We start from the raw sequence: 20,423 nt of genomic DNA on the forward strand, positions 1-20,423 counted from the left end.
GCCACGTGGGGTGGGAAGCCAGCTGAGCGGCCGGCTGGCTGCCGTGGAGACCTTTGAGGCAGCCGGTGTCACGAGGAGGGCTGGCCGGGGAAGGAGCCACGGAGCTGGCAAGGGTCCAGCGCAGCGTGGTCGAAGGCTTGCAGCCCTCCCTTGACGTCCCTGCCTCAGAACTCGGAGCCGTCCCCAGCGTGCCGCCGCAAAGGGGCGGAGGAACCCAAGGCCCGAACACATCCCTAGGGTGGTGGCTCTTGGTCTCTGCTGGATCAGTTTCAGCTGCTCACCAGATCTGGGCTTGTGGGGGATTAGTCCCCGCGGGCCTGTGGGTGTCTCAGCAGGTACTTGGGTGCTGCGCTGCTGGGGCCGTACGAGTACCTGGTGAGGTGAACGGAGCTCTGCTCAAGGACTGCGGGCGTGGCTCGGGCCGTTGCATCCTTGCTGCTGGACCCAGGCCAGCGGAGAGCATGGGGGCTGTAGATGTGGGAGCCCCGATTTCTGGGCTGAGGAGCGTCAGGCGTGACCCCGCTCCTGACCGCGCGTGAGGCCCTCTAAGGAGGATTCCCCCGCCCCATGGTGGGCCGTCTTGAGGGGTGCGGGAAGCAGTGGGCAGGCCCGGCGCCCTTTGTTAACCCAGTCTTGCCTGGACCGTGAGGGCTAGTCACTAGTGGACGTTGGGCGAATCCTTGTTTGCTCCAGTAAAGGCGGGCGAGTGGATTGTGCAGCTGAGCGCCCTGGCGCTCGTGCCAAACTCCTCCCTCTCCGACGGGTACGGGGAGTGGGAACAGGTCTGGTCAGCCACGCTGGTCCGTGATGTGCCCCATTCTCTCTTCTCCCTGCCTGCAGCTCTTCCACCTGATCTACTCCCAGCACGACATGGTGAGGCAGCTGGCGAAGCTGGCTGGCTGGCAGGACACGCTCACCAAGCTCTACGTCAAGGAGTCGTACGAGTCCCGCCAGCACAGTCTGAGCGGCTCTGCCAACGGGAACTGTCTCGGCCTCCTGAAGCTCTCGGAGCACGGGGGCAAGGAGTCGGGCAGCGAGGCCGGGAAGGAGCGGCTGGACAGCACCAGCCATGCCCTGGCAGACCTTCAGGACCTGGAGGTCTTCCTGCCGGTGGGCTTCGAGGCCTCTGACCACGAGCTTTCCGAGGGCTTCTCGGACCACTCCATCTCCCCAACCGGCGGCTCCAAGCCCTTCCGCTCCTATAACTTCAAATCCTTCGACTCCTTGGACCGCACCAGCCACTCCTCCTCCTCCAATACTATCGACATCCCCGGCCAAGGGGAGGCCCCCTCCACCGACGCCCACCAGTTCGACGGCGTCTACCACCCGCTCTCGCCCTTCTGCATGTCGCCCTTTGACCTCGGCCTCGATCTGGCCAGCACCTGCTCCACCGCCACGGTGGAGAGCGGGAACCAGACGCCGGGGAGCTTGCCAGGGACCCCATCCCCTCTGGAGTACTTCAAACCTTTCCCGGGCACGCGGGCTCGCAAAAGCTCCAGCCTCTCCAACGTCCTGGATGAAAGCAGCTACCAAGAGACTCTGGCCAGCGATGACGTCTCCAATACCAGTAACCCCCAGGTAAGCTGCTGCACCCCATGGCCAGCAAAGGAGCCGCTCTCCCGGCCCATGTTGAGAACATCCAGAGGGGAGCTGGCAGCAGTGGATGAGCAGGGATGCCGCTGTCTGCAGTAAGAGGGGTTCACGTCGATAAAATCGGGACATCTGGTCACCCTACAAGACCATGCCCGCTGGCAGCTGGCCTCCCCAGATGAAGGATGCCAGGGTATCTCTGCACCCCTGGATGCACTAGACCAGCGCTTTGTTGTTCACCTGTAAACCAGGTTCCCGCCTCTCCCCGCCGTTCACCCCTTCCTGTTAATTTTTTTCCTCCGGTCCCCGCCATCTCTTCATCAGCATTTGATTCTGTGCAAACAGCCACCCACTGCGAGATGCACAGGATGCACCAGTAAGGCAGGGAGAGAAGTCTCTTGGCTCCAGCGGGACCCCTCTTAAGATGTGCCGTTAACTCCAAGTCTTTAAGAACAAAATGTCCAGTCTAGACCCACACGTCTCCTTGCGTGTTATCTGCACACACGTGTCCCAAAGATTCTGCTGCCCAGTGTGACAGGCTGTAAATGACACTCTTCGCTATCTACATAGTAACGCACTGGACCCAGAGGATCCCTGTCACCTATATGCCCTCTGGTGCCCTCTGCCAGCTGGCATCAAGAGATCCTTGGGTCATGGTCCTCTGTCCCTAGATGCCCCACTCTCCCAATCCCATCCCCATCATGTCCGAGCAGGACCGTTGTCTCCACCAGGGGGCACTGCGTCCGCCATCCCCTCTAGGAGAAGCCCACGGGGAGTGGACCAGCTGCTCAGATCAGCATGTGTTTTCCGCCTCTCCCCCCATCTCAGCAAACGCCGGAGGAGGAGCTGTGCAACCTACTCACCAACATCATCTTCTCGGTGACCTGGCGCGGGGTGGAGGGCTGGGACGACGCAGCCTGGAAGGAGCGCGGGCAGGTCTTCTCCGTCCTCACCAAACTGGGCACAGCCTGCGAGCTGGTGCGGCCACCAGACGAGATCAAGCGCAGGTGGGTGCTGGCAGAGTGGCAGGCCTCCTCCCGCCCGGTTTGGGAGGTGGAGAAATAGGATCAGAATCGGGCCCACAGGTGTGTGACCCTTCGCCCCGTCCCCCTCAGCTGGGCCAGAGGGCCCAGGATCCTGGCTGCCAACGTGCCCGAGCTTGTGGGTTTCTGGCAAGTTGGCCCCTCGCATGGGGGCAGCTCACTGCCGGGCCCTAAGGGCACCTGGCCTGTCGGCCAAAGGAGCTGCTTCATTTTACCCCTTCGGAGCCAGGGCCCTGCCCTGCCCCCACACCTGCCCATTTCTCTTCCCCATTCGCACCTTGGAGGGCGTGGGCTTGTGAAAGTGACGCGTCAAAGGTAGCTGTCCTGGCTAGCAACCCCCTGCTAGTCCAGCCCTGCACCCCCATGCCCAGCTTGTGTCCTTTGCTCCCAGCCAGCAGGCTCACGCCATCACAGCCTTCCAACCCCAGGCCCAATCAGGCCCGGGCCACTCGCTCCAGACCCACACCCCCCTGCGATCCCAGCTGTGGACCTCGCCCACTCACTCCTGACCTGTCCTTTCTATTCCACTCCTGGGCATCGCATGTGTCTGAGTGGGGTGCATTTCATGATGTCCCCGCACACATCAGGAGCAGGCCCCTCCCCATCCCTCAAATGCATTACACTTGCCACCTGGGCATAGACTTGAACTTGGGCATCTTTGTAGAGGGGAAAAGCCACTAACCCCTCTGTTTCCTTGAAATAAGGAGCTTCCCAGTCTCTTCACAAGTGTCAGAGCCCAGGGTAATCCCGAGTTGGGGCACTGCAGAGCACAAGGCCCTGAAACGCTCCCAGAGGGGCGGGTGCTTTGCAGAGAAACTTTGGTCTTGGGCACCTGCTTCCTGTGGTTGATTTGCTGGCCTGGGGCTTGTGAGACGCGAGTTCAATTCCCACCTCTGGCGCCACCTGCCTGCGGGACCTTGGGCACGTCCCTTAGCCTCTCCGTCCCTCAGTTCCCCATCTGTAACATGGGGATAACAGCGCTGTCCCACCTCGCAGCGGGTGGAAGATTTTGAAGCGCTCAGATGCTATATGAACGGGGGTCCCGAAGAGAGAGAGGCTGCGTGACCAACACGATATCCGGTAGCTGCTAACAGCGTGCGGGGCTACCTGGAGTCCCCCGCTCGGCACAGGAGGATGAGTGGGTTATTCCCTAGAGCAGGCAGTGCCATCGGGTGCCTCATACCCCCCCTCCCCTGCGTGTACACACACACACCCGCACACTCTCCCTGTCTCTCTCTTGCAGCCTCCTGGAGATGATGTTGGAATCGGCCCTCACGGACATCAAGGAGTCGGCCCCGGCCACTTTGCCCAGCCTCGCCCAGAACGCGCTCAAGTTGCTGAGGCTCCTCCAGGACTTCCTGTTTTCCGAGGGACACAACAACCAGGCCCTGTGGAGCGAGAAGGTCCGCGCTGGTGCCTTGGCAGGCCTGGCGGGGGGTGAAGTTGGTCTTGCCGCTCTGCTCCCTGGGGTAGCGTCGCGCCGACGTGCAGAGGGCTCGTCGGCTGCTGGCCATGTACTGCCGCAACAGAGCCGTGGGTCTCTCTCTTTCCCTCCTGCCGCGGTTCATTGGCTGCCATCCTTTTGGGGTCGCTGCTTTGCCTCTGGCTCTCCTATTAAATACCCTGCCCTGGGATTCCTGTTCCCGTCCAGAGGCCGGGGAAGCCAAGCGCGGGGCCTGGGAGGGTGAGCTCCGTCACTGTCTTTGCTGGGAGGGGTCACTCTGCCCTTCCTGCGGCTGCAGATCTACGAAGGGGTGAACAGCCTGCTGGACAAGCTCGGGGTGTGGTACCACTTGGCCAACGGGACCTCGGACCTGAAGGAGATGGCTCAGATCGGCCTGCACATCCTCATCGGGTACAGCGGGCTGGAGGAGGCCCAGGTGAGGCGCCTGCGAGACCCAGGCAGCTGGGGACCCCACCTGGCCTTGTTAGGGGCACCCTGAGGGCTCCCCTTCTCTCTGTGGGGAGGGGCTGGGCTCTCAAGGGGAGAGGGAGAGGCCGGGAAGGAGAGGGATCGGAGAGGCTCTGAGGGCCCCAAAACCGCAGTATTTCTCCCCCCGCCCCCATGCTGGGATGAGCCTGGGGGTGTAACAGCCTCTCCCCTGCCCCCCCTCTCCCCCTTGCGCCCACCAGCTGCACTCGCTGGCCTACGTCAAGCTCCACAGCCTGCTCCAGACGGCCTCGGCCCCCAAGGAGGAGGAGGCCTGCTACCTGCTGGGCAAGCTGGAGAGCCCCCTGAGCCGCGCGCTGCAGCCCAAGTCGGAGGCCTTCTCCTGGCTCCTGCCCATCATCCGCACGCTGCTGGACCAGTGCTACGACACGCTGCAGCTGCAGCACCTGCTGCCCTCGCTGCCCCCCACCAACGGCAGCCCCACCTTCTACGAGGACTTCCAGCTCTTCTGCACCACCCCCGAGTGGAGGGCCTTCATCGAGAAGCACGTGGGTGCCGCCGGGACAGGGGCCCCTCGGGGAGGTTACCATTGCGGGGGGAGGGAGCACTGAGTGGTTAGAGCGGGGGGGGCGCGTCAGACGCGGGCTCTGTCTCTGGGTGTGGTGCTGTGCGTGTCCCTGGGGAATCTCTTCGGACGACACGCTCAGCCACGGATGCCGACAGCCAAGCCCTGAACCAAGGGGGGATGGTGTAAATGTTGGGGGGATGGGCATGGGCGGGAGGGTGCCCAGCGGGGCTGTTTATGGGCACAGGAGATCTGACCAACTGCAGGCCAGAGAGCAGAGCTATCGAAGGGCAAGGACCTGCGCAGAGGCTCTGGGTGCCTCTCAGGTGGGCTGGGTCTGAGCAGGGCTAGGAGCTGTCCCGACTCTGAGACTGACCGAGCCAAGTCAGGACAAAAATCATTTTTGTTGCCCTCCGCTGGGCTCGGAGGGCAACAGAAATGATTAGGGGGTTGGAGCACATGATTTATGAGGAGAGGCTGAGGGAACTGGGATTGTTTAGCCTGCAGAAGAGAAGAATGAGGGGGGATTTGATAGCTGCTTTCAACTACCTGAAAGGGGGTTCCAAAGAGGATGGTTCTAGACTGTTCTCAATGGTAGCAGATGACAGAACGAGGAGTAATGGTCTCAAGTTGCAGTGAGGAGAGGTCTAGGTTGGATATTAGGAAAAACTTTTTCACTAGGAGGGTGGTGAAGCACTGGAATGCGTTACCTAGGGAGGTGGTGGAATCTCCTTCCTTAGAGGTTTTTACGGTCAGGCTTGACAAAGCCCTGGCTGGGATGATTTAGTTGGGGTTGGTCCTGCTTTGAGCAGGGGGTTGGACTAGATGACCTCCTGAGGTCCCTTCCAATCCTGATATTCTGTGATTCTAAGTCCCATTACACCTGTATGTTAAACGGGGTAGGGGTGGGGGAGGGTAACAGTATTTATGTAGCTTGCCAGGGAGTTGAGGATAAAGTGCTCACATACTGCAGTGATTTTGGGGGGGGAGTGGGAGAGGGGATACATTCACCTAAATAGATTACAGATGGGGAAACTGAGGCAAGGATCATATGATCTACTGGGGGGTCATGCAGCGAATCCACATCTCAGCTGGGAGTTCCTGGCCTCCCAGTCCCGTGCGCTCGCTGCTAGACCTCGCCCGGTTCTAAGGCAGCGTCCCAGAAAATACGTCCATGCCCGCTCGTCCTGGCCACCGCCGTTCAAGGGCTCTCTCCCCTTGGCAGGTACAGCCCATGATGGCGCAGTTTGAAATCGACACGTTCGCCAAGAGCCACGACCACATGTCCAATTTCTGGAACTCCTGCTACGATGCCTTGATGAGCAGCTCCCTGCGCAGGGAGAGGGAGAAAGAGGAGAGCAGGAAAAAGTTCCAGGTACGTGCGGTCAGCTGTTCAAAACACACACACACCCCCGCCCCTCAGGGCTCCGGAATTACAACCAATATACAAACACAAAACCGCAGGGGCTGAAACAGCCCGTGCCGGGTGTCTCCTCCGGGCTGAATTTCTTTGGCACGTCTTCCCGCAAAACCCTGATCCGTGGTGCCATGTCTCCTCCCGGGGGAGACCCGTGTGGTTGCACGCCGCACACCCCCAGTCCCACCTCATTCTCTGCCCCTGCTAGGAGCTGATTCTGGAGCCGGTGATAAAGCGCTCCAAGTACGAACACATCCGGCACGTGAACGTCCTGAAGCAGGTCAACAACCACCACAGCGTCGTCCTGAAGCAGTGGAAGGCCCTGCGCCGCCTGCTGACCTCGCAGCGCTCTGCCTGGGCCGACCGGTCAGGAGTTAACACTCCCTTTTGGGCTGCGGGAGGGGAGGCTGCCCAGGGCCCTCTCCAGCTCAGCGCTCATGGGGCAGCCCATGCTTGGGGCTGCTGGATCCTCCGGGTTTAGCAGTATCGTTGCTTTCCCCCACCCCTGCCGGAGGAATCCCGCCCTGTGGCCCTAGCCTGGCTTCCTGCCCATCGTGGGGTGTGGTTCCCACGGTGGGGGGGCGATTTTCATGGCCGGAGCTGGCCGTGGCCGTGGCCCGCTGTGCCCTGCCCGCTTGCAGAGCAGCCGCCGGAGTCGGACAGAAAACAAAGGGAGCTCAGGCGCTAGCCCCACCCACTGTGGCAAAGCCACGCCTCCCCCGGTTGGAACCAGGCAGTGTGGCTTACAGCTGTTCCTGGCCCTCCTGTGTTTTCTGTGCCCCTCTCCACCCCGGTTTGCCTAGTTATTTTCACGCTGCCCTCTGCCCTGTGGCTCCCAGGCTGAAGGCATGATGGGATGTGGTAGAAACTTCCCCCGTGGCTGCTCTCGGAGGTGGCTGGGCCCTGGTCCGGCATGTCCTCGGCTCAGTGTAGAGTCCTCGTAGTCCCTGCTGCAAGGGGGGACTGTCAGCCAACACCTCGCGAGCCCAGGCTGTTCTGTGGATCAGGCTGCATTGCCCCATGCTGACTCCAGCTGCCCCCCTTCCAGTTCCTAACTTTGAGGTGCTGGGGGCTCGCTCACTTTTCTCTCTCCCCCTCCCCTGCAGAAACCCCCCAGAGATTCGCTGGAAGCTGTCGAGTGCCGAGACCTACTCCAGAATGAGGCTGAAGCTGGTCCCCAACTATAACTTCGACCGCCACATGGAGGCTAGCGCCCTCCGGGACAACCTAGGTGAGCGGGGCTCTCGGCATGGGGATGGGGCCTGTGCCCGTGGGTCAGAGCCTGGCTCTGCCAGCTCACTGCTGTGCAGTTAGCTGTAACGCCGACAGACCCCCGTGGGTGGGATCGAACCTGGGACCTCCGAAGCTTAGTGTATGAGCCTCTACTGCATGAGCTAAAAGCCACATGGCTCTTAGCCGAGGCTGTAGCAGGCTCTTCAATCTGTAGCTAGGCTAGGTGCCACTAGAGGGAGTCAGAGCGCCACACCGAGCAGGGTTTTCATGTAGAGGGATTTAATTTACATTTTGGAGGAAGTGGGGGCCGGACCCCACCTCTGCCTGCAGAAATAAAACCTAGATCAGGGCCCCTCAGCCGCGGGGCCCCAGGGTGACTGTCTAGGAGCCATGCTCAGCCTGGCGTCTCCAGTTTAGTCTCTGTCCGTTTCAGGGGCGGATCATTCTCTCAGCCCTGCGGAGCCTCTGCCGCTGGCCGTGGCCAAGGAGGCAAAAGTGAGCGAGCTGGGGGATGATCAGCTGGCGGAGGAGGACCTTCAGTTCTTGGACAATCAGTGAGTCTCTCCTGGGCGGCTCTGTGCCCTGGGTTGCTGTTCGGGCCCTTGCTGGGCGCAGGAACTAAGCGTGTCCTGCAGCGGAGGGATACTTTGCCTCGGAGGCTTGCGACTGAGTCTTCCCGCGCGTCTCGGTGTCGCCCTGCATGGCCCCCTTCTCGGGGAGGAGGCAATTCAGCCCTTGGCTTTTCTGCTGAGATCATCAACGCGGCCAGTCACGGCCTTCAAACAGCCATTGCCTGGTAACCGTTCTTGGTCCAGGACTGTCACAGGCGGGATTTGAACCAGCAGCCTTTATCTTGTGAGCTCCTGGGGTAGAGACCACATCCCCTGAGTCTATTCGAGCAGGGCCCCGATCCTGACTGGGACCTCTGGTCACTAGCACAATAGAGTTGTGAGAGGTGCTATATCCCCTCACATGTTCCCCAAGCCATCCGTCCCCCTTCGCCAGCCTGGGCCCTAGCCCCATCTCACCCTTCCCTCAGCTGGTACTCCTGGAAGCTGGTAGGTTTTTCCCTGGCGAGGGTGCAGGGAGAGTCGCTGAGCTGCCCAGGGTTAGCTGAGCAGCAGTGAGCGTCACGGGAAGGCCAGTGGGCGCCTAGATATCTTCTCCCATTGCTGGGAGCAGGGCACGCGGTATGGCATACGGCCCCGGCCAGCGCAGGACGCCAAAGGCGACCTCTGTTCTGTAACCAGCCGGTCCCACGCCCCGTGTTGGATGACTGTGTGCGGGGAGGGAGGCCGTGGGCCGTAAGAGGGGTGCGCACGGGCGGGACATCCTACCCATTAGGGCTCTGCCACCCCGATCTCTTCCAGGTCTGAACCCAAAGAGCAGAGCCAGAGGGAGAAGCTGGTGATCTCCGAGGACTGCGAGCTCATCACCATCGTGGCGGTGATCCAGGGCCGGCTGGAGGTCACCACACAGCACGTCTACTTCTACGACTGCAGCAGCGAGAAGGAGGAGACGGAGGAAGGTACCGGAGCTTGCCCATGCCCGCCCCTCTCGTGCCCTGCGTCGCACCCGCTGATACCAGAGGCTGCCTGCCCCATCCTCTCACTGCCGCGCTGCTGTTAGATCACTCGTTAATCTCGTTACTAGTATTGCATGAGAGCAGCACCTATTGGCCCATGCTGCTAGGCACTGGATGTACATTTTGGAAGAGACCGTCCCTGCCCCAAAGAGCTCACGGACGAAGGGGACTCAGGCAGAAGATGGGGAAACTGAGTCACGGGGGTTAAGTGACTTGCCCCCGGTCATGCTGGGAGTCTGTGGTGCAGCTGGGAATTGAGCCCAGATCTCCTGAGTCCCAGTCCAGTGCCTTAACCTGGAGGCTGGCTTGGCTTGGGGGTTAGCCCAGCACTGAGCTCAGACCCTAGGTGTGACATGGGGGAGCGGGTGAGGGCTGGAAGCCTGCGCTGGGTCTCCCTGGTGTGACGATTGCTGGCTGAGATGGGTCAGTGTCTAGGATCAATGTGGCCCCCGCGGCGCTGGGAGCTGTCCAGCTACGGAGGTGCCTGCGTATCGGAGGGGGAGTAACAGCTGGCCTGCCTTCTGCCCTTTCACCAGGGATCGGCTATGACTTCAAGCGCCCCCTGTCTCAGCTCCGGGAAGTGCACCTCCGCCGTTACAACCTCCGCCGGTCGGCGCTGGAGTTCTTCTTCATCGACCAGGCCAACTACTTTGTCAACTTCAAGAAGAAGGTTCGCCCTGATCCCCTCTGCTCTCCTAGACCAGGGGCCGCCACCCAGCCCCGGGGGCGTCCCCGCTTCTCTTGGGAAGCTGGTGTCACCCTTCCCGGAGCATCGGTGCCCAGCTCAGCCCCCAGCACGGTGCTGGGAGGCGCTGGGCTGCCGATGGTGCAATATTGGAGACACAAAACAAGGTCCTGGCCCCGCGTGGTGAGAGCCTGGGGCACGTTGCTATCTGAGGAATCGTGCTCTGGTGACCTGAATTCCGGGGGGCATTGACCGAGGGGGGGTAAGACAGGAAGTCAAGCAGCACTGGTGCAAGAGGCCTGATGCAGGGTGATGGGCAAAATGGCCTTTCATACAGAGCTTCTAAAGTGGACGGAGCTCAGCCAAGAAGGGGGGTGGTATGGGATGGAGGGAGCTATGTGTGTGATCCCGTAGTACTCCCGGCCTCCCCAGCTTTTCCAGCCTCCCTCCCCGCGCAGGGAAAGCTGGGGAGCCGCCCCCGGCCGGCATGTTCCCATTTCTGTTGATCACTTGTTGAAGGGGAAATAGCTGAGAGGTCTCCGGGGTCTTGCTTTCTCCTGTCCCCACCCGGGACGCTGGGCCAGGTGGCCGCGTCCCTCCTGTTCCGTTCCCCCAGCGCTCATGCTCCACCGTTTCATGTAAGGTGCAGCGAGGGGCGTCATTTCCAGCTCTGTCGGATGTCCCTGTGCTATATCCGATCGGGCTAATGAGCTCAAAGTACCAGTGTAGCCGTGGCGGGCAAGGGGCTGGCTGCCTGGGTGCGATCCCATCCTGGGACCCTAGACACAGCGAGTCACTCACGTCGCCCTGGCTACACTTCGGTTGCTAGCTCTCTGGCGTGATCCAAGCTGGCATCTGTAGCTGAGCTTACAGAACCGTCTGGCTGCGTGCATCTCTCCCTGCCGCGTCTCTCCTGACCGTGACGCACAGGGGCTGGAGCCTTGTTAAGAAGGGAATTGCGCACCTATCTGATTTAGGATTGAATTCCTTAGACTGGATCTTCTGCTGGTGTAAATCAGCGTGGGCCCCTTGATTTCATTGCTGATTTACACCAGGGGAGAGGGCTTGGACGGCTCTCTCTTTCACGCGGTTTGTTCATGTCTGTCAGGTAGGGGTCTCCCAGCCCCTACTGCAAGAGCAGGCCAGATCTCGTGGAGAGGCGTGATTTTTTTTTGCTAGAGCAGGGCATTGGGAGAGCTGGATTCTGTCAGCTTCCAGTGTCTGACATGGGGCAAGTCATCGCCCCTCTGTGCCTCAGTTTCCCCATCTGTAAAATGGAGAGAGAGATCCTGATCCCCCCGATCCCCTGGATCAAGTGCTTTGAGGCCCTGGGGAAGAGGCGCTCTGGCAATGCGAAGCCTTGTTCGAGGGCAGGCTGGACGCTGTACCTGAGCTCCCTTTGAATGCTTCATGCACCTGGTTTTGTCCCTGCAGGTTAGAAATAAGGTGTATTCCTGTATTCTCGGCCTGCGCCCACCCAACCAGATCTACTTTGGCAGCCGGTCACCCCAGGAGCTGCTGAAGGCCTCAGGACTGACTCAGGTGCCATTAGCATCTTCTTCCAGCCTCCTCCTCCTCCCAGCATCACCTCTCTCTCCTCGAGAGCAGTGTGTGTCCGTCGGGGCTGCCTCGTAGCCAGGCAGAGTGCTGTGCAAACTTTCCCCCAGCCTCTCGGCTCTGCCAGAGCTCCTGGGGCCCACTCCTCTGTTCCAGCCCCAGGCCCCTTGGAGCAGGGCTTGTCGGCTGTGCCCAGCTGGGTCATGGTTCTGAGATCCGCCCAGGTTGGCACAGCACCCACCTCATTTCATTCGGAGCGTGGTCCGGGCTGTGAGCACAGCACTGCGAAGGGAGAGGCCCCGGTCCTGGCTCACTGGGGGACCAAGCACTGGCTTGGTCGCTCGGGGTGCCGCAGAGGGAAAGTGAGCGCTGCCCCGCCGCGGGGTCCCACTCCTGCTGCAGTTCATCGTGCTCTGGGGCAGAATGGGTACCTGAGGGATTAAATAGCCAGAGGGCGAGCTCAGGCATGGCCTGCTGCTAGCATGGCCTCCCCCAGGTGCAGGCTACCGGGGTGTGATGGCAGGGTGGGGAGAATCCATGGGATGAGTTTCCCTGGTAAGGCCTGACTTTCCATCCTCACTGGTTAGATGAGCAGCCTGGGTCTATGCTGCTCCCCGCGAGGGTCCTCCCCCAACCTCCAGCATGGCAACTCCCATGCCCCGCCCTGCAGAGTCTGCTCCCCAGCCGTATCCTCCCTGCTGTCCCAGCCAACCCCGCCCCATGCAGCGACTTCCATGGGGTGACCATGTGTTCCGTTTTGGCTGGGACAGTCCCCTGTCCCGGCCGTCCCGACTTTTCTGGCAAAATTGGGCATTTGTCCCGTTTGCAACGGATCAGCTGGCAAGAGCAAAGGGGACAAATGCACAGTTTTGCCAGAAAAGTCGGGTGCAACCCCAAGCAAGGTGTGGAAGAATGTGCGGGGGGCAGGGGCGAGCAGTGATGCCAGCCCCATGTGGGAGGGAGGGCTCAGGAGAGCAGCTCAGGCCGGGCTGGCCCTGCATGGGTGAGTGGCAGGGGGCTTGGGCCAACCCATGGGAGGGGTGAGATGGGCCTCAGGCTGGCCCTGTGGCGTATCCCATTTTCCCTTTGGGAAAATACGGTCACCCTATGCCATCCCACTCCCACGCCCCATGCAGCGACTCCGCTCCTGCTCCCCTAGCCGGAGCCACCCCCTCTGCCCCTGCCGTCCGCAGGGCCTGTTTCAGCCCCGCCATGTCTGTTTCAGAAATGGGTCTACAGGGAGATCTCCAACTTCGAGTACCTGATGCAGCTGAACACGATTGCGGGGCGCACCTACAACGACCTGTCGCAGTACCCTGTGGTGAGCATGCCCGCCAGGCCCTTCCCCCTCAGCCTTCCTCTGCCCAGAGACGCCGTCAACGGTCTGTCCTGGGGCCGGCAGGCAGACGGAGATGGGGTGCTCAGAGCAGCCCCCGCGACATTCTTTCTGGGGCTGTCTGTTCTCCACGCTCCCTCCCTGGGCTGGCAGCATGGCGTGGGCCCCCCAGCCTCAGCCCAAGTCCGGCTCTCACTAGCCTGGTGACGATATTAGCAAGCCGCCCTTCACTTTGCAGGGACACTCCCTGCGTGCTTTCCACGGGGTTATGAAGGGATTGGTAGAGGCGTTAATGATTGGCTGACGAAGCATGGTAGAGCCCAGCAGGTGCTTGGTCACTCCCAGCCATCTCTGGCACCCGGGGGTGCTGCGGACCGCCTGTACTGTGCCTACGTTGATCGGTCCTGTTGGAACCCTTTAGGTGGACGCGGGCCTCGACTAGAAAGCGGGCCTGTTTCACAGCTGCGGTGCGGTGGCACTTACAGGCCAGCCGAGTGGGGGCATCTTTGCACTAGGTGCTGTACGAACCTATAGATTTGATCGTACCTCTCCAAGGACCTTACCTGCTGTGGGGGAAGAGTATAAAATTAGAGCTGCCCAGCCTTGTAATGCAGAGCTGTCAGTGTCCTCCTGGCTCTCCCGGTGGATCGAGAATGTCTCCCCCGTAAGAGTCCGGAAGGCCCACTGGACCAACCCAGCCCACCCCAGCAGCGTGGCCGCTCACGCTAGCCCTGTGCCCCTAGGGAAAACTGCCCGTTCTGCCACTCCCCTGTTGTCTGTCTGGCCGCGGGCGGCACTAGGGTTTGAAGACCCGGCAGCAGGCTGGGCCGGGTAAGGAGTTGGCAGGCATCTGACAGGCCTCTCCCCTCCGTAGTTCCCTTGGATCCTGCAGGACTACGTCTCCGAGGCGCTGGACCTGAGCGACCCGGACGTGTTCCGGGATCTCTCCAAGCCCATCGGGGTGGCCAACGAGAGACATGCCAAGGATGTGAAGGAGAAGTGAGTACACGTCCCGGGCAGCTCGAGGGCGGTGGCTGCGCTGGGACGGGTGGCCCGGAGCAGCCACACCAGGGACGGGGCTGACGTCGCAGTGGCCGGCGAGAGCCGGCGGCGTGCCCTGGATGTAGCAATCCGACACCAGCACGTGGGGTGGCGAAGGCCGAGAGTCGGGGGTGGCTGTCAGATTGCTGATGCGTCCCATTTGCTCTGCAGAGACGGAGCAATCGTCTCGTGGCTAGAAAAGAGGTGTGTGGGCAGGGGATTTTGCCCTGCGCTCTGCTCTGTGGCTGGAGAATGGCCCTGGGTCGCCCCTTCCCCAGGCACGCAGAGCAGCGAGGTGGGTGGGGGCGTGCTGGTAAGAAGGCTGTGCCCTCTCAGGTGCCCATCTTCTCTTCCTGATGCAATCGCTCTGGCTATGGCAGCATAAGCCGGGAAACCAGCCCGGCCAAGGCAGTTGCTGTGTTGCAAGCCACCCCTGCCTCACCGCTGGGATTCCCTCTTCCTCCTCCTTTCCTTCCCCCGCCTGTGTCTCGGTGGTGTGCTCTGCTTATTCCCCTCCCCGTCTGTCCCCAGGTACGAGAGTTTTGAGGACCCCACGGGCATGATCGACAAGTTTCACTATGGCACACACTACTCCAACGCGGCGGGCGTCATGCACTACATGATCCGGACCGAGCCCTTCACCACCCTTCACATCCAGTTGCAGAGCGGCCGGTGAGACCCGGGGCTGGGCTAGTGCTGGCATGCCAGGACGGTCCCGCTAGCTTCCCCAGGCCCTGCTAACGCAGGATTGCCACCTGCCCTGCGCTCGTTCTAACTATCCCCTGTGAGGGGGCTTTCACCACGTCCCTTGGGAGCCTGAGAGCTCGCTGGTGGGGGATCCTTTCCTGTGGCTTCTTGTTAAATGTTCCTTGCATCTGAGGAGGGAGGAGCCTCTTCCCTACCTTCTGTGTGTCTGTGCAAGGAAGTGTGGACTAGCAAATAGATCATCAGGCTCAGGAGAGCTGAGTTTTATTCCTCGCTCTGCCGGTGACCTTGGGCAAGTCACTTCCCTGTGCTGTGCCTCAGTTTCCCCAGCTGTACAATGGGGGTGGTACCTCTGTGAAGTGCTTGGAGATCCGCTGAGGAAAGCACTAGATATTCTTCATTACCTGTTGCAACAAGTGTCCTAGAGCCGATTCTGAGCCTTGCCTCTGAGTTGATAAAGCAGAAAGAGGGTTTGGCCGGCCCTGTAGCCTGCTGTGGCTGGGTGTCTCATGGGCGTTGTCCGGCACGAAGAAAGCGAGAGTGCGAGAGATGCAGGGATTTGGCTGGCGAGGCTGATTTCTTCAGCCCATATGGTAAACCCGGGAGCTCGCTGGAAGACAGGAAAAGCGACGCGTTCTTGATTGTATCGCTCTAGTGCCTAGACACCCCCACCTAGATCGGGGTCTGTTGTGCCCAGGGCTGGACAAGTATCTAGCAAGAGACAGTGAGGCCCCTTCCCATTTTCGAGCTCGGGAGCTGTGGTGCAGACATGTGAAGGGTCTTGCCTAGGGCCACCCTGGCAGTCAGTGGTGGGGCTGAGTCTAGGTCCCAGTTCTCCTGAGCCCAGTGCCTTAGCCTTTAGGCCAAGCCTCACTCTCTTGCCGGCAGGTTTGACTGCTCAGACCGCCAGTTTCACTCGGTGCCCGCGGCATGGCAGGCGCGCATGGAGAACCCGGTGGACGTGAAGGAGCTGATCCCGGAGTTCTTCTATTTCACAGACTTCTTGGAGAACCAGAATGGTAAAGGGAGCTCCTGGGGCATTGCAGCCCGGCTGGCCGGAGTGCCCTGGGTCTAGAGCTGGAGGAGAGGGGCTCGCTGGGGTTGGCATGGGGAGGTGCCTACTTGGGGCCTCCATCTAAGGTGCAGGATCCCTTCTGTGACTTCCACTTCAGTTGATCTCTCACGATTGTCGCAGTCACTCGCAGTCCTGGTCTCTAGCCACTGGGCCTGCTGGCGCCCGGGCTCACTGTCTCATGCAGGGGGTAGTGCCCAAGCCAGCAGGGGCAGGAGCTTGTTGGGGGCCCCAGGGCTCTGGGCACATCGTAACTGGGCTCTAGACAGAGCTGGGACGCAGGCTGAGCTCCCGGGCCGGGGGAGCTAATTTCGCCCTGCATGGAGCTGGCTGGCGCGTGACCTCCTGGGATCCTCAGGATTCCCTGCCCTGCTTGGTTATAACATCGGGCAGCGCGGTGCACCGCCTTGCCCTGCAGTGTCCAGCACGAGCCAGTGTTGGCCCCGGGACTGGGTGGGCCGTTGATCTGACCCCGTTCCGTGGGATGCGGCGGATGGGGGATGGTGAGCCACCCTGCTGTCGCTTTCCCTAGGGTTCGACCTGGGCTGCCTGCAGATGTCGAACGACCAGGTGAACAATGTCGTCCTCCCGAAGTGGGCCAGATCCCCGGAGGATTTCGTCCACAAGCACAGGAAAGCGCTGGTAAGTGGGCAGGGGCTCCGCCCAGCCTGGGAAGCCTTCACCTGGCCTGCCAAACTCACTGCTCCCCCAGCGTGTAGGGTGGGGGCTGGGGTTTCCCTACCAGGTGGCCCAGACCCATTGGGGTGTCCCCAGCCCGGCATGTCCCTGTGGTGCTCACTGTCCCCATTCTCTCCCTGTAACAGGAGTCGGAGCACGTGTCTGCCCACCTCCACGAGTGGATCGACCTGATCTTTGGGTACAAGCAGAGGGGCCCGGCCGCTGTGGAGGCTCTCAACGTCTTCTATTACTGCACGTACGAGGGTAAGAGGCGCCATGCCAGGGCCTGGGCAGGCAGGAAGGTTCCCTGGTGGGCACCTGTCACTCACAGCATCACCCTCTCTCGCTCCCCAGGGGCCGTGGACCTGGACGCCATCGCCGACGAGACACAGAGGAAGGCTTTGGAAGGCATCATCAGCAACTTTGGGCAGACTCCCTGCCAGCTGCTCAAGGTATCGGGAGCCAGAGAGGGAGTGCCCGACTAACCCCAGGGAGGGGAGGGTGGGGATCACCCAAGAGGCCCTGAGAGCAGAGCTCCACTCCCCCAGCCAGGGCTTAGGTCCATATATGGCCATGCCATCCACCCCCCGCCACCCCCGGGTCCTTTTGCCCTTTGCTTCCTCTCTTTCCCCGGGAGGCTGGGCTCTGGGATCTCGCTCAGGGTTCTGGCACCTCCCGACTAGCTGGCATCTTGCCCCCCCCGGCAGGAACCTCACCCAGTGCGCCTCTCAGCCGAAACCGCCACCAGGAGGCTGGCCCGGCTCGACACGTATTCCCCCAACGTCTTCGAGAACCTCGACCAGCTCAAGTCCTTCTTCGTCGAGGTGAGAGCTCTCCTCGCCGCTGGGCTCTGAGGGCCGCCCACTGCGGGCCCTCCTGGGGAGAGCTTACGAGGGAATCCTCCCATGTGGTGGGGAGGGAGGCCCGTGTGGGGGGGAGTACGGGGTAAGTGACGGGGTGGCAATGGCCAGAGGAGGAGTTCTAGGGTGAGGGAGGACACGGGTTCCAGCGAGACCATGTGGTTACCTAGCTCTTTGGGGCAGGGACTCTCTGGTGGGTCTGTACAGCGCCTAACACAACCTTGTCCTGGTCCGTGACTGGGGCTCCGAGGTGCTGCAAACACTCGACAATGCCCAGTGCTAACGTGACACGTGCGTGCTGGCGGGGCCGTGGCAGTGCGTAGCCCCCGAGCTGCCGGGCAGTAGCACCAGAGCTCTCTGTTCTCTCCCGCAGGGGATCAGCGACGGGGTCCCGCTGGTGCAGGCTGTGGTCCCCAAGAACCAGGCCCATTCCTTCATCACACAGGGTTCCCCGGACGTGCTGGTGAGTGCCCTGGGGGGCATGGCATGGCTTGTTGGCTGGGAATTTGGGGGGCTCTCAGCTCGTTGCGTCTATAGCCCCCCAGCCGGTACCTATCGGAGCCCCTCTGCTATCCGTTCATTGTATCCTCCCGGCCCCCATGCACGCAGGGCAGCTGATTGCCAGTTCACAGGGCTGGGGCTGAGACACAGAGCCATTGAAGGGACTTGCCTACGGCCACGCGGAAGGTCAGTGGCAAAACTGGCCACCGGGTCTCCTGGGTCCCAGCCCGGGGCCTTCACCACAATCCCAGCCTTCCAACTTCCAGCACTTGTACGGGGAAGCTAAAGCTCCCTCCTGCAGCTGACGACAAAGCGTAGGCCAAGCGGGTGTTGGCTCCAGCTGTTCCCAAGAGCACGACCTAAGCTGCTGGCTTAGTAAGTGGAGCGAGAAGGGGATCTGTCCTGCATGCATCCCGCCGGGCACGGTGATTTGCCCCGGGTTGCAGGAGCTAGGTAGGGTCTGGCCCGGCTGGTACTTGGCTCGGACACCCCGGAATCACCCAGGGCGGTAGGGTGGCCATACTGCCGCCATAACTGGCGGGATGTGGGTGGCGCCTTTTGATCTAGTCGTAGAACAGAGATCCTGACCGGCCCCGGCCTTCCCGCGCCCCGTGGCGCTTTCCCGAGAGCGGGGCTGTAACCCTGGGGGCTGCGCACCCTGCGTTCTCCTGCTAGCCTCCCTCCCCTTTCCTAGGTCACGGTGAGTGCCAACGGCCTGTTGGGAACCCACGGCTGGCTGCCCTACGACAAAAACATCTCCAACTACTTCAGCTTCACCAAAGACCCCACCGTCTCCAATGCCAAGTGAGTCTGGGCCCGGCGCCTCTGGGCTGGGAGCCCCGTTACCGGATCCCTCCCTGGCTCCTGCCATGCAGTGCCCTGGGAGAGCCGAGAGGAGTCGGCCCCGACGCGGAGTCCCCGGATGCTTTGTCCAGTCCGGTTTTAGGTGGCACAACCCAAGGAGGCCTCCACCCCTCCCCCGTCCAGTAGGCACGCTCCTCCAGCTGTCACCCCACGGCGTCCTTTGCATAGTGTTATCCCACGTCTTCCAGCCGCCCCCTAGAGGAGCTGGCTCCAAACCCTCCCGGACCAGCAGCCTGCTCCCCGTCCCCGGCTCCCAGCCAAGCTGTGCATGCTCATTCCTGGCATTTGCCCTCCAAGGGCCAGTCCTCATAACCCCTTGGCCAGTTCTGTTGCTCTTAGCTAAATGGGAGGGAATGGAGCAATCTTCTGGCCGTAGGGCACCCCGGCTGAGTGCCTTGGGTGGGTCGCCTCCCTGCTCTGGGACAAGGGGATGCCTCTGAATGGGCAGCCCCAAATGTCTTCTCTGGACACAGGATTGCAGTGGTGATCCACTGCCCCCTTCCGGGTCGTGCTTGTACCCTCCACCCTGCTTGTGCCAGCCGGGGCTCTCAGGCCCCCTCTCTCACAGGCCTGGCTCTCTGTCCTCTCCATTACCCCCACCACGCTGGCTGCCGTTGGGACCTGCTGACGACACGGTGGAGAGCTCCCGGGAACCAAAGGGCGGGCAGCTCTCTGGGGCGATGCTCTGTAGCCAAGAGCTCTTGTCTCCTCTGCCAGAACCCAGCGCTTCCTCTCTGGCCCCTTCGCCCCAGGGGTGGAGGTGTCCTCGAAGACACTGACTGTCTCTCCTGACGGGAAGCTCCTCTTCAGCGGGGGGCACTGGGACAACAGCCTGCGGGTCACGTTGCTGAGCAAAGGGAAGGTTGTCGGGCACATCACCAGGCACATAGGTATGGGGCTCGGACAGGCTGGCAGCGGGGGTGACCCGATGCGGGGCGCGTGGGCCGGTGGGACTCACATCGCTGGCTATGCACCATCCTGCCACGGTTCTGTGTCCCATCCCCCCAATGCACCTCCACCCTGGCCTGCAGCCCCCCAGCTGTTCCACCCCGTGCCTAGCTGATCAACCGTGGCACAACCAACGGGGGCACTAGGAAGACACTGGCAAACTCTCGACGCTTTGGGCCAGCCAGGGCCCTGGAGCCACCCCTTGCTGTTTGCAGCTTGTCATCTCTGTGGCCCTGGTGCTTTGGGGAGAGGAGTTACCTACCCAGAGGACCAGCTGGGGTTGAAATGAGCCATGCCAGCTCACCCTGCAGTCACTAACTTCCACCCCCTCCACAGTGCCTGGTGGGCTCTGCCCCAAAGCCCCCTTCTCGGGTATGGAATCTCCAGCGAAGGGGACCCACGAGACCCCAGCCCCTTCTCAGAGCCCCAGGGAAACAGGTTGGGGGTCGGCATCGTGGGGCACTGGGGTCAGCCTCTCGGCAGCAACGTCTTCTCTTCCCCTCCTTGCAGATGTGGTCACCTGCCTGGCGCTCGATCTGTGCGGAATCTACCTCATTTCGGGCTCCCGGGATACCACCTGCATGGTCTGGCAGGTCCTTCAGCAGGTGCAGGAGAGACCGGCTCCGGCCGGGAATGCCCTGCTACTAACTCAGGGCTGGGCCTGAGGAGGCTTCTGGGGGGTTGGGGACTTCCTGGTCAGACACTCACGTGACTCTTGGGCTCGCCTGGGGAGAGGGCAGATCCCCGGTGTCTTTCACTCCTGGGTGAGGAGGTGCCATTCTGTAGGTCCGAGGGTGTGCTGGCAGCAGGGTATCCCGATGCCTCGTCAAAGGTTTTCAAGGTCATTTTGTG

The 20,423-nt window shown here is 61.6% G+C and overlaps 1 protein-coding gene across 2 annotated transcripts in view; it reads left to right on the forward strand.

The window, feature by feature from the left end:
* The window catches only part of NBEAL2 (neurobeachin like 2), a 183,691-nt gene that overhangs the window by 137,940 nt on the left and 25,328 nt on the right, over window positions 1-20,423 (forward strand). For both annotated transcript variants that reach the window (XM_084620646.1, XM_084620647.1), the window contains 24 exons: window positions 841-1,578; window positions 2,419-2,597; window positions 3,877-4,036; window positions 4,376-4,513; window positions 4,767-5,072; window positions 6,315-6,464; window positions 6,715-6,872; window positions 7,613-7,737; window positions 8,173-8,293; window positions 9,110-9,267; window positions 9,861-9,994; window positions 11,444-11,551; window positions 12,792-12,887; window positions 13,777-13,901; window positions 14,475-14,615; window positions 15,537-15,667; window positions 16,253-16,362; window positions 16,545-16,662; window positions 16,753-16,850; window positions 17,106-17,222; window positions 17,632-17,721; window positions 18,454-18,563; window positions 19,341-19,513; window positions 20,082-20,176. In XM_084620646.1, the coding sequence (XP_084476772.1) occupies window positions 841-1,578; window positions 2,419-2,597; window positions 3,877-4,036; window positions 4,376-4,513; window positions 4,767-5,072; window positions 6,315-6,464; window positions 6,715-6,872; window positions 7,613-7,737; window positions 8,173-8,293; window positions 9,110-9,267; window positions 9,861-9,994; window positions 11,444-11,551; window positions 12,792-12,887; window positions 13,777-13,901; window positions 14,475-14,615; window positions 15,537-15,667; window positions 16,253-16,362; window positions 16,545-16,662; window positions 16,753-16,850; window positions 17,106-17,222; window positions 17,632-17,721; window positions 18,454-18,563; window positions 19,341-19,513; window positions 20,082-20,176 (3,879 nt within the window). The remainder of the gene's footprint in view (window positions 1-840; window positions 1,579-2,418; window positions 2,598-3,876; window positions 4,037-4,375; window positions 4,514-4,766; window positions 5,073-6,314; window positions 6,465-6,714; window positions 6,873-7,612; window positions 7,738-8,172; window positions 8,294-9,109; window positions 9,268-9,860; window positions 9,995-11,443; window positions 11,552-12,791; window positions 12,888-13,776; window positions 13,902-14,474; window positions 14,616-15,536; window positions 15,668-16,252; window positions 16,363-16,544; window positions 16,663-16,752; window positions 16,851-17,105; window positions 17,223-17,631; window positions 17,722-18,453; window positions 18,564-19,340; window positions 19,514-20,081; window positions 20,177-20,423) is intronic.

Source organism: Lepidochelys olivacea (genome assembly GCF_965140295.1).
Source record: "Lepidochelys olivacea isolate rLepOli2 genome assembly, chromosome: 2".
NCBI lineage: Eukaryota > Metazoa > Chordata > Testudines > Cheloniidae > Lepidochelys > Lepidochelys olivacea.